Below are 13,481 nucleotides of genomic sequence, written 5' to 3' on the forward strand. Positions count from 1 at the left end.
ATTTCTGTTCTACCATTACCATATTCCAAGTTTTATTTAAATATACAATATATATAAATAAATATATAAATATAAAAATACGAGTGATTACTTTTCTCATGCCAGCTAATAATTACCATGCTTTGCTCTTAAAGATTTATTCTCTTAAAACCACAGATCAGGAGATACAAAAGGAGTCCTCTGTGGGCATCTGATAAGACTAAATCTAGTAAATCACATTATTTACTCAATAATCCTGCACCTCTGGGCAATGCCATGTGATATAAATAAAGCTTCATGTATTTTTTATCCCTTCTTCAAAAGATGTGAATAGATTCCTGTTTACTTAGCAAGCATTTTAGCCTGTGTCTTTCAGTTAAAAAGAGCCTATTTGACTTTATTATTTCAAGTCTTCTTTCCAAATCATTTCTTTCAGGGCACCTCTGCACTTTCTTTATCTCAGTACAGAAGAATCACCCTTTTTAGCTTTTCTCCTAAACAAACTATCATCTTCGTTGCACTTCAATGCACCCTCTCCACAGGATTTAATATCTTTTGTGAGGGGACTGACATGGAATGCAGGTAATTTTTAAAATGATGGTTTGGGACTAACCCTGGCCTCCAGGCAGCAACTCCTTTCTTGCTCCCACCCATCTTCAGATCAGAGTAGCAATGGTGCTTTCCTGTATTCTGCTTTCTCACAGGGCCTTCCAGGCAGCTGTATAATCAGCTCCTTTCAGCTTCTTCTCAGCATCTCTGTAGTCCTTCTTCCTCCGAATGAAAGGGCAGAGGGCTATTTCTGTTTCACTCTCTTTCCTAGTCCTAGATTATATTTGGGATTTTGAACAGTACCACAGAGATGTAGGGAAACAAGAACAAGCATTCAGGAAAAATAGCTTTTCTCTTTTGAATGCTCATTCTGTGTTGTGTATTTCCTTGTTACAGAAACATTTCCCAATTAGAAGCAATAACTTCTAGGTCAATAAATCACAGTGAAGACTGAAACTGAGTTGCTGCTGCTATTAAATCACACATTAAATCATGAAAAGATGAACTGGTATGATCTAATTTATGTGTCAAGAACAGAGAAAGCAATACATACTTGACAAATAATTTACATAAAATAAAAAAAAAATGCAACAAATTACTCAGCTTCTGATGATGGATACTATTGTGGTAGGGTCAGCATTTTAATAAATATTGATCACTGCAAATTCATTATTATTAGGATGCTGCACGTATTAAGAATTACACAATAAGGACATTAATAACTATGCTTCTACAGTTGCTATTTTCCTGGTAAAAACAGAGTCACTCCTCCCAAAGGAATGACATTATCCTTACATTCACAAACCTGAAAAGCCCCTTCTATTGCTGTTGGTTTGTGATATGTTTGCATTCCTGGTTTCTTCACCCTGGAATCAAGGGGTCTCTGTTTTTGGAAAGAAAAGGGTAAAGAAGAACCTTACAAAGATAAAAGGAGATTTTTTTTTTTCCCTTACTGAGCTCACTGTAAAGGTTTGGAAGAGTTAACTATGAAGCTTGTCTATACTGAGGTATAAATGATTTATAGTGAGCAAGATTAAGCGCTCTTATGGAAGGCATCAGAGTGGATATCTTTGTGTTGGACAACCTTTCTCTTCCCATTTCTCCAGATGGGCGAAGTGTACCTTGCCTCAAATACCAACTCCATTTTGCAGATGAGTAGGTTTCACTTATACTTCACTATTTTTCTTCTTTGTGCTCCTAATCTATTACTAATGGTGGCCCTCACCAGGAGGACTTTTTGTTTTGGTTTCAGATTTGGTAAAACAGTAATAATAATAATAAATAATACGTAATGATAAACATTATGCTGTCAAGATCTGACTGTAAGCTATTAACATAACAGCTTACACAGCAGAGAGATTTTTTTTCTGTGGTTATCTGTAGTCTCTTTGGAAAGAATCTAGAAGGTCAAGGAAGGGCTGAGACCTGCAACGATACTGACCTTGTAAAACAGATTTATTGTTATTTTGGCATTTTGAATCTGGGACTAGAATAGCTAGTAAAAGAAAAAGTTGGTAATAAATCCCTTCTTCGGTCCATTTCTTATGGACTGGGCATAGTTCACTTTATTACTAGATACAAACCTAATTCAGGGAATTGAACTTGAATTAACTTACATTTTTTGTATTATTTAGCCAATAATTAAAGTGCTTTCATCATGAGCACAATATTATCATAAAATCTATGCAACAACATTCCAAGGCAGCACTGAGGCCTTCCAGCACAATGAAGTTAAGCACAGCACTTCAAAATGAAGTAAAATTATGATTGACAATTAATTAGGCGATCTCTGGTAGGTGCTAGAAGCAGATGCATTACCAATTTAGTATTTTGCAGTTATTTTAGCTACTGAACAAATGTTTATAGGCCACAAGGGTATGTCTAACTCTCAGACCACCTATATTCCAATTAATTTGGCACTGCATACACTGTTTGCAGTTCTGATATTGTCTCCACATTACTTAGAAGAGTTTTATTTCAGGTATTCAGAGTCTCTGTAACAGCTGTTTTTGCTCTATTAGACTCACAGATAAATGGCAGAATAATGAATTAGGTTGCAGTCTCTGCTTGAATATGTATTTTTAATAGGTTGAGAGATACTCCTTTTAGATCTGTATGCTAGCAGAAAACTGTGTTCAATTTCCCCATGCAAACTTTCCAACTTGCAACTCACTTTTTTGTTCCTAGGCTGTACTGCTAGTTTCATAGCTGCCAAGAATCTGTCCACTTGTAAACACAGCCAGTCAACTAGTTAAATTTTATTTACATAGTAGTCTCTCCATTATAAATTTATCGAAGGCAGGGAAGACTTGTATGATCAAAACAAATTACATATTTGGTGTAGTACTGAATTACTAATCTGACAATCAGGAAACCTGAGTTGATTTTCAGCTTTCGTACATACTTTTTTGGGTGCTCTCACAAATTGCTTATCACGCTTGTGACTCAATTTCCTAGTCAGTAATGCTGAATCTAAATCTTCTTTACAGGCCTGTCCAAGAGAAATTCTCAAATGAAAAGCCCTGTAAAAGAAGGGCAAAATTTTCTTACTACCTGTAACTTAAATGTGGTTATTGTACAGTGTTCTAAGGAATCATTTCTAACTAAGACAGATAATTTGGTCTGTTCCTCAGCCTTTCCCTGCTGTCTGCTCATTTAATTTTTTAGATTTTGTCTATTCCATCCACAGAATACTAGACTCCCCAAACTATTGCTGGAGTTCACAAGCATTCCTAAAACGGGCACTAAGGGATGGTGAAGAAATTAAAATTGCCTTTCTCATTCACTCATGAAGTGAGTGAAACCTGTCAAACAGAAGCAGTTTGCAGGAGAGCTCAGGCTGTGCTCCTTAAGAAGCTAAAGCAGTAAGGCTACAAAGAACCCAGCAGCATCCCAGTACTCTTTTCAACACCTTGGTCATCTTTGCTGCCTGTTACAATTAGTATGACTAAATATGAGGTGTGCAAAGCAGCAGAGACAAAAATGGAAAAATTGAGTGTGATTGCCTTTGTTTTTGTATTTTTCTCTGCAACTCCAAAGCCTGATTGTTCATCTTGTTCAGGAAACTACACTGAGATACAGTAGGTTCTGCTGATGCTCATATAAATTCTCTCATTTTTAGTGCTAAAGGAGATAATTTCTTCCTTGCTGCAAGTCAATTACCTTAATAACAGTTCTACTTGCTGTAACTTGGGAGAGGTGAAAAGTAGAGGAAAATAATAATTAGAAATGAATGCATATAAAGATTACAATTATTTTAAGATCAATCAGACACAGGGCCTAAACTATTAAGTCTTCCCCCTTGATCAGTACTTCTGTAACCATATGGAGAACACACAGCTGGCTACACATTAGTCTCATTGTTGGGCTGTCAACCATTTGAAGGCTTTCTCTGAACTCCTTTTCTTTAAATCTGTAGACCTATAGTACTTCATAAGGAAATACATATAAGTGCACGTAATACAATTATTGTATTTTGTTCTGTTTGTTTTTCTTGGAGGTAGAAAAGATATAAAGATTTTCATGAACTATTACTTTGCCTTAAACATTCACCTCACAGGATAGCAAAGCTCTTAGTTTGTATCTTCCACAGCCATTTTAAGAGTGGATTATGAATGCCTTCTGCAAAGTTGAACTGAGACAGCTCAAACTTTACTGCTGTCATTGAAAAATAAGAAACATAAATTTTGCTTTAGACCATGTCCCTCATGAAATTTGTAGACTTACATTAAGAAAAAAAAAAGGGTTTACTAGATGATTTAGATTCTGGAGAAGTTATCCAGTTTTAAAAATCCTTACATGGAAAATAAATGAAAGTTTATAGATTTAACAAATTAGAATAAGCTCTAGTGATAAAGTCTAAAGAACTGGAACAAAACAGACGTGATAGACCCCATTTAATATTATTGGTCTGCTTCATAAATTTGATTTTTGTTATTGAAACTTTGCGTTTAGAAAAACAGTAAGCAAGTTACAAAGCCTCCCTGCAACTTCATAATCAAACCTATAATGTGAGGAAAATAATGTCTGTATACTAATATTACAGGGCTGCTGTGCAGCTTGATTATTTTTTCTTGGTGCAAAATGTTTTGTGCAAGTTCCTGATATGGTATAATCTTGCCTAAGGGCCAATGAAGTTAGCAAGATCTTTAACAGAAGACAGACATACAAAGTATCATTTAAAAAACAGGTAGCACATTACATTACTATGTAGTCTCTTTTTTTAAAGCTTGGTAGCACTTCAGCATTCTAAATGCTTTATGAATACGTCAGATACAGTTGCCAAGATCATTTTATAGCCACTATCAGGTCACAATTTAACCAGCAACGTGGGAATATAAATGCATACCAATAAATACAGAGGTTTACAGACCACAAGATCAGCTACACCAGCACACCAACTCTTATTTCCCATATAAAATACAACTCGCAAATACCATTTACCGTTTGCAGAGCAGGATTTCCTGTGCAGACTGATGCTTTTCTTACCTGCAGGACCTCTGACTACAGGATGCCCTGGGAAAATGGCAATAACACTGGTTCTCATGTCAAAAGCTTACAGATTCACAAACAGTTCTTTGTTTTTCTGTGGTTTGTTCCACAGCTTGTGGTTGAATCTAGCATACTACGGGAAGCAGAGCCCCTCTTGCAAAGAGCTATCATTATACAATCAGACCACAAAGAAAAGTTGGGCTTTATTCTTAGGGACATCGATTTCAGTGTGGGGTACTCAGCTCCTACAGCCTTAATCTAATAATTTACACCTTAGAAATTATATTCACTTACTGCTATTGATCCAGGTTAAACCAATACATGTAAGAAAGGCCTCTATTTCCGATTTAATTTGCATCCACATTTTTTATTTTGGGGAATTAAATATTTATTTACTCTTTTTGGAGAATCTTATTTAACTGACAATGTAATGAATCCTATATGTAATGTTTCCTTTTCATAAATTTTGCATTAGTGACAAGTAATATTTGGAGAATTCCTCCTAACAGAAATTTTGTGTCCTCTGAAAGGCTGCGTATGTCATGTTATTTTCTTCAAAGAGGAATTCCAGCCATTTTAACGTATATACTGGAAAGCTCATGAAATACAATATGCCACTTTGCAATTAGACAAATGCCTAAAATCACTTAGTTTTCATTTATAATGCCTACTCTTTGCCCAACTCCGACTCACAATTTATGGTATAAATACATATAATACTTAAAAAAGAAAAAAAATACATATGCTACTTCTAATCTTTAAATACATTACATGCCAGGCTAATGCTTACAAGTTTAGAAACTGTTTATAAGCAGATATTTAAAACCAATGCATCATTTTTTCAAAGGCACTTCTTAAAAGGATTTCAGCAATTTGTCTTGGGTAAGTTTTGGCCTGATATTCATTTACAGTTGCTGCTAAAAAAAGAGTGCATTTAACTTCTATTCCTTTAACCTGTATTGTATTTGGGATATCATATTTTTCAGAATTATATAATCATATAGTCTACATTTGTTATGCCTAAATCCAAGATCGCATCATAATATACAAAAAGACATTACTCACATTCAAGGGTGTTAGGCAGGCACACTGAAACATCTATGAATCAGCGAATCACACAGATTCACAGAACAGTTGAGGTTGTAAGGGACCTCTGGAGATCATCTAGTCCAACCTTCCTGCTCAACTAGGGTCACCTAGAGCACGCTGCACAGGATCACGTCCAGGCCGGTTTTGATTATCTCCAGAAAAGGAGACTCCACAGCCTCTCTGGGCAACCTGTTCCAGTGCTCTGTCACTCTCACCATAGATGTTTTTCCTCATGTTCAGACGGACCTTCCCGTGTTTCAGCCCTTGTGCTCATCGCCTCTTGTCCCATTGCTGAAAATAGTCTGGCCCCATCCTCTTGACTTTCTCTCTTTTATTGATAAACACCCCCCCCCCAGTCTTCTCCAAGCTAAACAGGCCCAGCTCTCGCAGCTTGTCCTCAGAGGGGAGATGCTCCAGGCCCCTAATCATCTTTGTAGCCCTTTGCTGGACTCTTGCCAGTAGTGCCACCTCTCTCTTGTACTGCAAAGCCCTGACTTAAATCAATAATCATGATTGTTTGACTGTTTATCTTGTCTTCCTTCCATTCTCTTCACTGTTTTAATTTGAAAGGCTTATGCCTAAAGCAATCATATTACCTCTTGCTGTTTCACTGCTCTCATGAGATGGTAAAATAGTTTTTGGCTAAGTTGCGGCTGTTTTTCCAATATGGAATAAACTTTATGCCCTGCCTGAAAACACTGCTATTACAAGTTTTTTCCCCCAGTCTCATTTGTTGGGCTATAAACTGTTAAGACTCATATATGCCAAAGCATCAGTATGGTACCAATACCCTCTATGTAAAGAATTCTCCAGATCTCACTTCCGACATGCCTTACCTGACATGGTAAGTATCACTGAAGTTAGGACTGGGGCTAATGTTAACGTCTGGTAGGTAGATCACATGTGTGCTGAGGAAGCAAAGTTTTTATTTCCTAAACTTGCCATATATGTCCGTGAAAAACGAAGGAAAACAAAACACAGTAACTGCTATCAAATATTCAAAGCTATAGCCTGAAAGAATTTGAGGTTTGAAAACTAGACACCAGTTATACACTGGTATAACTACAGTAGACCTGTGTATGAACTAGTAAAGTGACTGAGAAGAAGCTTTTTTCCTTTGGACTTCCATTAATTTGTGGAAGATTTAAAGATGGCACAAAATATTTAGGCTATTATTACAAAGGATTTGAACAGAAATACATTCCATTTCCTTCGGGTGTTCTGGGAAATCCAGTCACAGTGATTATATTTGTATGAAACAGTCACAGTAAACTTTATTCAAATGTTCTGTTACAACCCAGCTTCTGCCAACATATCTTTTAACTAATTTCAGATCACTTGAATTTTGAATCAAAAGCTCACCTAAAAGCTCACCTAAAAGGTCAGTTTTGATACATCTGACCTAATCTGGAGCCATTTTAAACTACTATAGGGTGCTGTTCTAACTGTGAGTATTCATAGCCTATTTTGCTGTTTAATCTTCCACTAAAGATAAATGAGAGGTTAAACAGACAGATTAACTGTGTGGTTCATTTAATTCGGCCTTTTTGTTGAAGCTATTAGGAATCACTAACTGAAAGTTCTCAGAACAGATTTAAGGACTCACTTTTTGCTTGCAACTTTCTCAAACTAACAAGCATTCTTAACATTCATGTTTATGAATTCTGAAGTGTAGGCTTCTGTACTTCCCCTAAGTACTTGCCGCATAGTAGTACGAGCCCTCAACACTTGAACACTTTTAGAAATTCAGTTTCAGGTTTCTTACTTCATGTAAAGGCAAAGGAAAACAATAACGAGAGGCTTGTTTTTTACTGCTAACATTATTAGAAAAAAAAGTAGTCAAAAAAAAATCAAGATTGTATTTCTACAACTTAACAAAACGTATGTAATACATCTTAAATACATTAACTGAAAATGTAGAAAAGCTCACTCTGTGGCTCATCATTACTGCTTGGGAGACCTAACTGATTAGCTTTGAAGCATTCAGTAAATCCCTCTTTAACTAATTTTTAAAAAACACTTCAAAATTACACTATAGTACTTACTGGATTGAGAACTACTGTGAAGAATAACTCTCCTCCTTGGATACTTTTGTCTAGCTCCTTTGGGCCTCCCGGATATTCCTTATAGAAAATTGTGTGGGTGAATAAACCACAGGTTTGCCTTGGAAGCACCTGAGTTAGAAAAAAAAGAAAAAAGAAAAAAGAAAAGGACGGAGGGGAGGGGAAATCAAGAGAAATTTGCAAAACAAAAATGTTCATACTTTTAATGAGATAATAAATGCCAGGTAAATAATATGTAACTGATAAAATTCCTTTATACTAATCGCTAGGTAGATTAGTCATTACAACTTCAAAAATGTTGATGAGGATCTAGTTAAATTAATATATCAACCGATCAATAAATAACACTTACTGAAAGAAACAAAATCTTTATTATCAATGAAATCATAATGTCAAAAAATTCATCACATTTTGTTTGAAACTGGAAAACCTAATATCATGTTTGGCAATCCGGTCATCAAATCTTTCTGAATTTTTAAAGGATTTGAAAAGCGACCTGAAATATCATTAGTTTATTTGTATTTATATGTTCCACTTTTTATTTAAAAGATAGCTTGCTATAATTTAACCTGGAATTTGAAATTCATTTTTTTCTGGCTTGGCATCACCACCAATAATAATGGTATATTGAAATGTGATGAATTTTGCTGATAATGCTGACATCATAGAGATCAGCTTATTGTCATTCAGCTCTGCTAGTTTTGTTTTATGGTTTCAACAGAAAGGAGCACTTTTGCCTGAACAAGAAAATATATTTTAAAAGATTTGGAAAGAACAAGTCTTCTGAATAAGAATACACACAATTAGCTTTTCCATTAGAGCTCCGAAATATTTTCTTTTCCATTAACTTCAGAAAATAACTAACTGGAGAAGACTTCAATTATGTCTGTATTTCTTCCCCAGAACTGACAGCTAAGTCACATTTACACGTGGCTTATGGGTAAATCCAAAACTGAGATCTTTCTCAAACATTTCAGTCCCATTTAGATATTTATAGCTTGCATGTTTTAAAACATGCAAATCCCCTACTTTAAAGAGACTGTGGTATTGTAGAAATTGTTTTTTTTTCTTGTGGTTGGATGTTTCAGTATCTTTTGGTATTGTACAGGATACAGGGCCTCAGACTTTAAATTCTGTGTTGCCTTAAAATGTATGGAATTTGTGTGTTTCTATAAACTTGTACATACTTTTAAAATTCTTTGGATTTCACTGATGAAATACCAGAACAATTCTTCACAGAGACAGGGAGTGAAGCTGCATGGGACAGGAAATGCTCTGGCAAATCTTACATAATGATTTTATTACTGCATACGCTCATCACTATAAGCCTGCAGATACAAAAATAGTAGTGTATTTGCCCTGGAGAACTGAAAGCCTGAGATTCTTGAAACAGGTGGTCTTATACAACCGTTCTTGGTAAACTGCTTTTCAGGCCCACTGTTCTTTCTCTCAAAACTTCTGTTAAATCTTACTTTATGTCTTAAAAATTGTATGTTTTTACAAATGTTTATGCAAAGAGATTTTTGGATATTCTCAGAACCAACAGATCTTATTCAAATGCTTTATACCTTCTAACAATATCTACAAACCTATTATTTTACTTAAAGCTAATGCTTTGAGGAAAACAGGCATTAGTTTAAATTTGTATGGTGTCAATTTTTTTCCTGGATATCTGAAGATCATTTTAGCTTGCTTCATCCACAAATAGATCCAAGCATTAAAACTTTGGAGATTATTTTGCTTAGAAATATGGTATCTATGGTAAGTCAAAGAAAATACAAAAATTATGTAATAAGCTAAGTTGCAATCTTATGTTGTGCTAAGGCTTGATAGCTCCAAAACTGCTTGTTGCATCCAGAAGTATAACACAGCATGCACGCTCGTATCTTTCCAATTAGCCACTTTTATACATGCTTCAAAAGAAGGATATTCAAGAGTGTACCATTAAGTATTTTTAGAAGTTGTTTTGAAATATTTCTTAGACAAAAATGACAGCATCTGAATCAGAAAGATCCTATGCCCTGTTAACCAGATAGTATTAACATAATGTCCTCTGTATCAGTAGCATGTAATCGCTTTCAGCAAATACTGCCATCAGAGCACAATAATATGGATTACATAATATGGAACAACAAGTTTGTGTGTTTTTAGAGCTGCCTCAACAGACCAGTTTCATAGCCTGAAGTGGGTCTTCCTTCCTTCCAGTCTTCTGATTAATTGTCCTGCATTGAGTTGCTATATATACCTTTTTATAAGTCAAATAATAATATTACAAAAGACTGATCTCCCAAGCCTAGCTGTGGGGTTAAGTCACAGTGCAAAACACAGGTCACATGTCTGTGTGGCAGGACAGAAGATGAGAGCAACTGTATGAAGTTCAATGAAAAGAAAAGATGTACGTATTACACACAAAATCCAGACTCTCAGATGATATAAACCAACAAAACTCCTTTACAGTTAATGGTGCAACGCAAATTCAAAGCTAGCTCTTTTAAAAGATGAACATTGACTTTTTCCTTCTGAACCAGTATTAACAGTCAGAATAGTACAGGAAACAGCCTGTTAACTGGTAACAGTGGGGTTCCTAGAGGCCACCTTCTTCAATAATAACATCAGCAACAGATTGGTTTTAATTAACAAGATAATGTTGAACATATCTTGCTATTTATGCACAGCAATACGTGCTTCTCACAGTGTGAACTTTTAGGATACCACGGTTTTCCACTTAAAAATAAAACGTCCATAAAATGGCAGAGCGGTTGTAATATGAACATCATAAATACAACTCACCATGATATTTTTGTGGATGAAGCCTCGTCTGTATCTTGCAGGTTTCAGATGTGGGTATTCTTCTGTGCTGGTAACTCTGATATTCCAGACCTTCTTCCAGGCATCATAAAGCTGAACATGTACTGGATAGACCCCAGAATGGTGTGGAGCCACTGCATAGCCCATATCAGTTGGAATACCATGCTCCTAAAATATTAATAGAAGTCTGTTTTAGAAAATATGAAAAGCTTGATGTTTTGGCATCTCACAAATCCTCTGTTCAGAAGATCAAGAATAGGTCTGAAATGCAGATATTAGTGATATTAAAATATACTGAGGTATATAAGGGAGATGGAAGGTCGTCTAGTGAATACACAGTATTTTAATGTTTTTAAACATTTTTATGAGTATATAAGGAAGAGTGATACGAACCTATTTTAGTTGGTTTCTTCAATTAATATTTAAAAAAGAAAGTTGCACCCTTTCAAGATCCTGAGAGGTATTTGCTCACAAACTAAGAATTTATAGAGAAAGGTACTGGCACATATTCAGCACAATGACTAGCATTTGGGAGTTGCAGTCGCAAAAAGTAATTTCCACTACACGTGTCTACACAAATACTTGGATTCTTAGTTGAAAAATCACTGCATTTCCCCTCAAGTCCGGTACATGCATAAAAGTATGTTCAAAAAACAGTTTAATCATTTTACAGTGTTATTTAAACAGAGGAGAAAAATTAACTACGTGTAAAATCCTGAGGATAACACGTGAATGTTCTAGACTAACCTCTCTTATAGCACATTTTGCACTTCCTTATTTTTGCAGACTTCTATTATCCATTTTGTTTATGTATCAAGCCTGTTAGTATTACTTTCTCTTGATATTCAATATATATTCTTTCCAGTTCCTAGTTTCCAAAGTGCTTTTATGAATTTTGACACCTTTTCTCCCTGCTTTCAGGTTATCTTTCAAGAAAATAGTATACTGCAAATATTTTTGTGATAGTCTGATTAGCAGAATACACTCTTTGTCCATAAGATGTTACGTGAAGAATCCTTTTATTGTGTTGAGATGATTTAGGCAAACCATCTTTTCACAACCTTTGAATTCTATTTAAGAGTTCTTCATATTGTTTGCATTTGTATAGTTGTCTTCACCATATTTGCTAATTATACTTCATGTGCAAAGATGAGAGGCAGTTGATGCTTGGGTCTCTTCCTTCGAATAAGCTGGCTGCTACGGAACATTGAAAACCAAGTAAGCTATACCTCAAAAAACAAATGGGGGCATGACCTTGGTAAAATCCTCTTTCTTCATCTTTTCTGGAGGACGATTGGCCTACTGCAGGAAATTTAACATACTGGACTTTATTGAGCTGATCAAGAGAGCAATGACAAGAATAGTAGGATAGACTCTTTGAAAAGCTGCAAAATATGCAAGTTTTTTCAGATCTTACATAAGGGATTTATCCTAAAGGGAGCTGAGGGAGGAATGAAAGAAATCTTTCTGACTGCGAAGAAAAGCCTGAGCAGGAAGTTAGTTCTGCGTGTTAACAACACACTGTGAGGATGCTGAACTGAACCCACACAACAGTCGGTGCTGAAGAAAACTCACACCGCCACTCACTGATTTTTTAATAAGCTGAAGATATGACCAATTCAGGAAGTAAAATGCTGACTTGTTTTCTGTAATACTTGTATGCTGAGATTGCCAATGGGACTCCCAGCTGTTTTGCAGAGGTCTGTGGCCCCTCACTCAGGAGTGGACCTATACTCTCACTCATACGTTTAGACCGCAATTAACTCGGTAACAGTAACTGATTTGGGTTGCTGCTAGGTCCTACCACATTAAAATTTTTGATATAATTGTTAAAGGTTTGCTAATATTTTGAGCCAAGTAATTCTCCAGAAATAAAAATATAAATATACTTTCTTTGGAGAATTCACATAGGAGCAATATGGTCATATTGCTTTCTCTGCCACAGGTTTAGGTCCCTTAGCACAAGATATCCATTTTGTCTTTTGACACTAAAGTTCCCATACTCAATTTTTTTTCACCTACTCAAAAATGATGTGTTAGCAGTTCATCGCATGGAAGTCCATATTACAGCAATAAATAAAACATACATAATGAATGCGACATGCTTAACAAACTGCTATCGCCTTTACTAGGTACAAATAGATACAATAATTTAAGTACGCAAGTGCTTTACACAAAAGTCATGACATGTTTTAAATCACATCTATTGCACCACTGTGCTTCCAATCACATTGTATCTCAAACTCTATGAGCCTAGAATAGAGCCAATCATAATTTAAAAACAACAAACGCAGGAAACCAACAGTGCTGTTCTTGGGTGTTTAGAAGTTTTGCTATCAAAATCTGAATAGCTGCCAACATCTTCCTTCTCAGGTGTCGCATGGAATTTTTCCCAATATTTACAACGGTTTAATAATGTAATACTAGTGCATGGTTTGCTCTCCGAAAGACAGTGATTCTCTTGAATCCTGCTGTAGCTCACTCCAGAAATCCTAGTCCTTT

At 35.6% G+C, this 13,481-nt stretch overlaps 1 protein-coding gene across 1 annotated transcript in view; it reads right to left on the bottom strand.

The window, feature by feature from the left end:
• The window catches only part of LOC134140012 (bifunctional heparan sulfate N-deacetylase/N-sulfotransferase 3), a 64,546-nt gene that overhangs the window by 19,132 nt on the left and 31,933 nt on the right, over nucleotides 1–13,481 (bottom strand). Inside the window, exons 4-5 of the mRNA XM_062574819.1 lie at nucleotides 10,962–11,147; nucleotides 8,154–8,282 (exon numbers count right to left, since the gene is read on the bottom strand). Coding sequence (XP_062430803.1) covers nucleotides 8,154–8,282; nucleotides 10,962–11,147 — 315 coding nt within the window. The remainder of the gene's footprint in view (nucleotides 1–8,153; nucleotides 8,283–10,961; nucleotides 11,148–13,481) is intronic.

Source organism: Rhea pennata, chromosome 4 (genome assembly GCF_028389875.1).
Source record: "Rhea pennata isolate bPtePen1 chromosome 4, bPtePen1.pri, whole genome shotgun sequence".
NCBI classification, from domain to species: domain Eukaryota; kingdom Metazoa; phylum Chordata; class Aves; order Rheiformes; family Rheidae; genus Rhea; species Rhea pennata.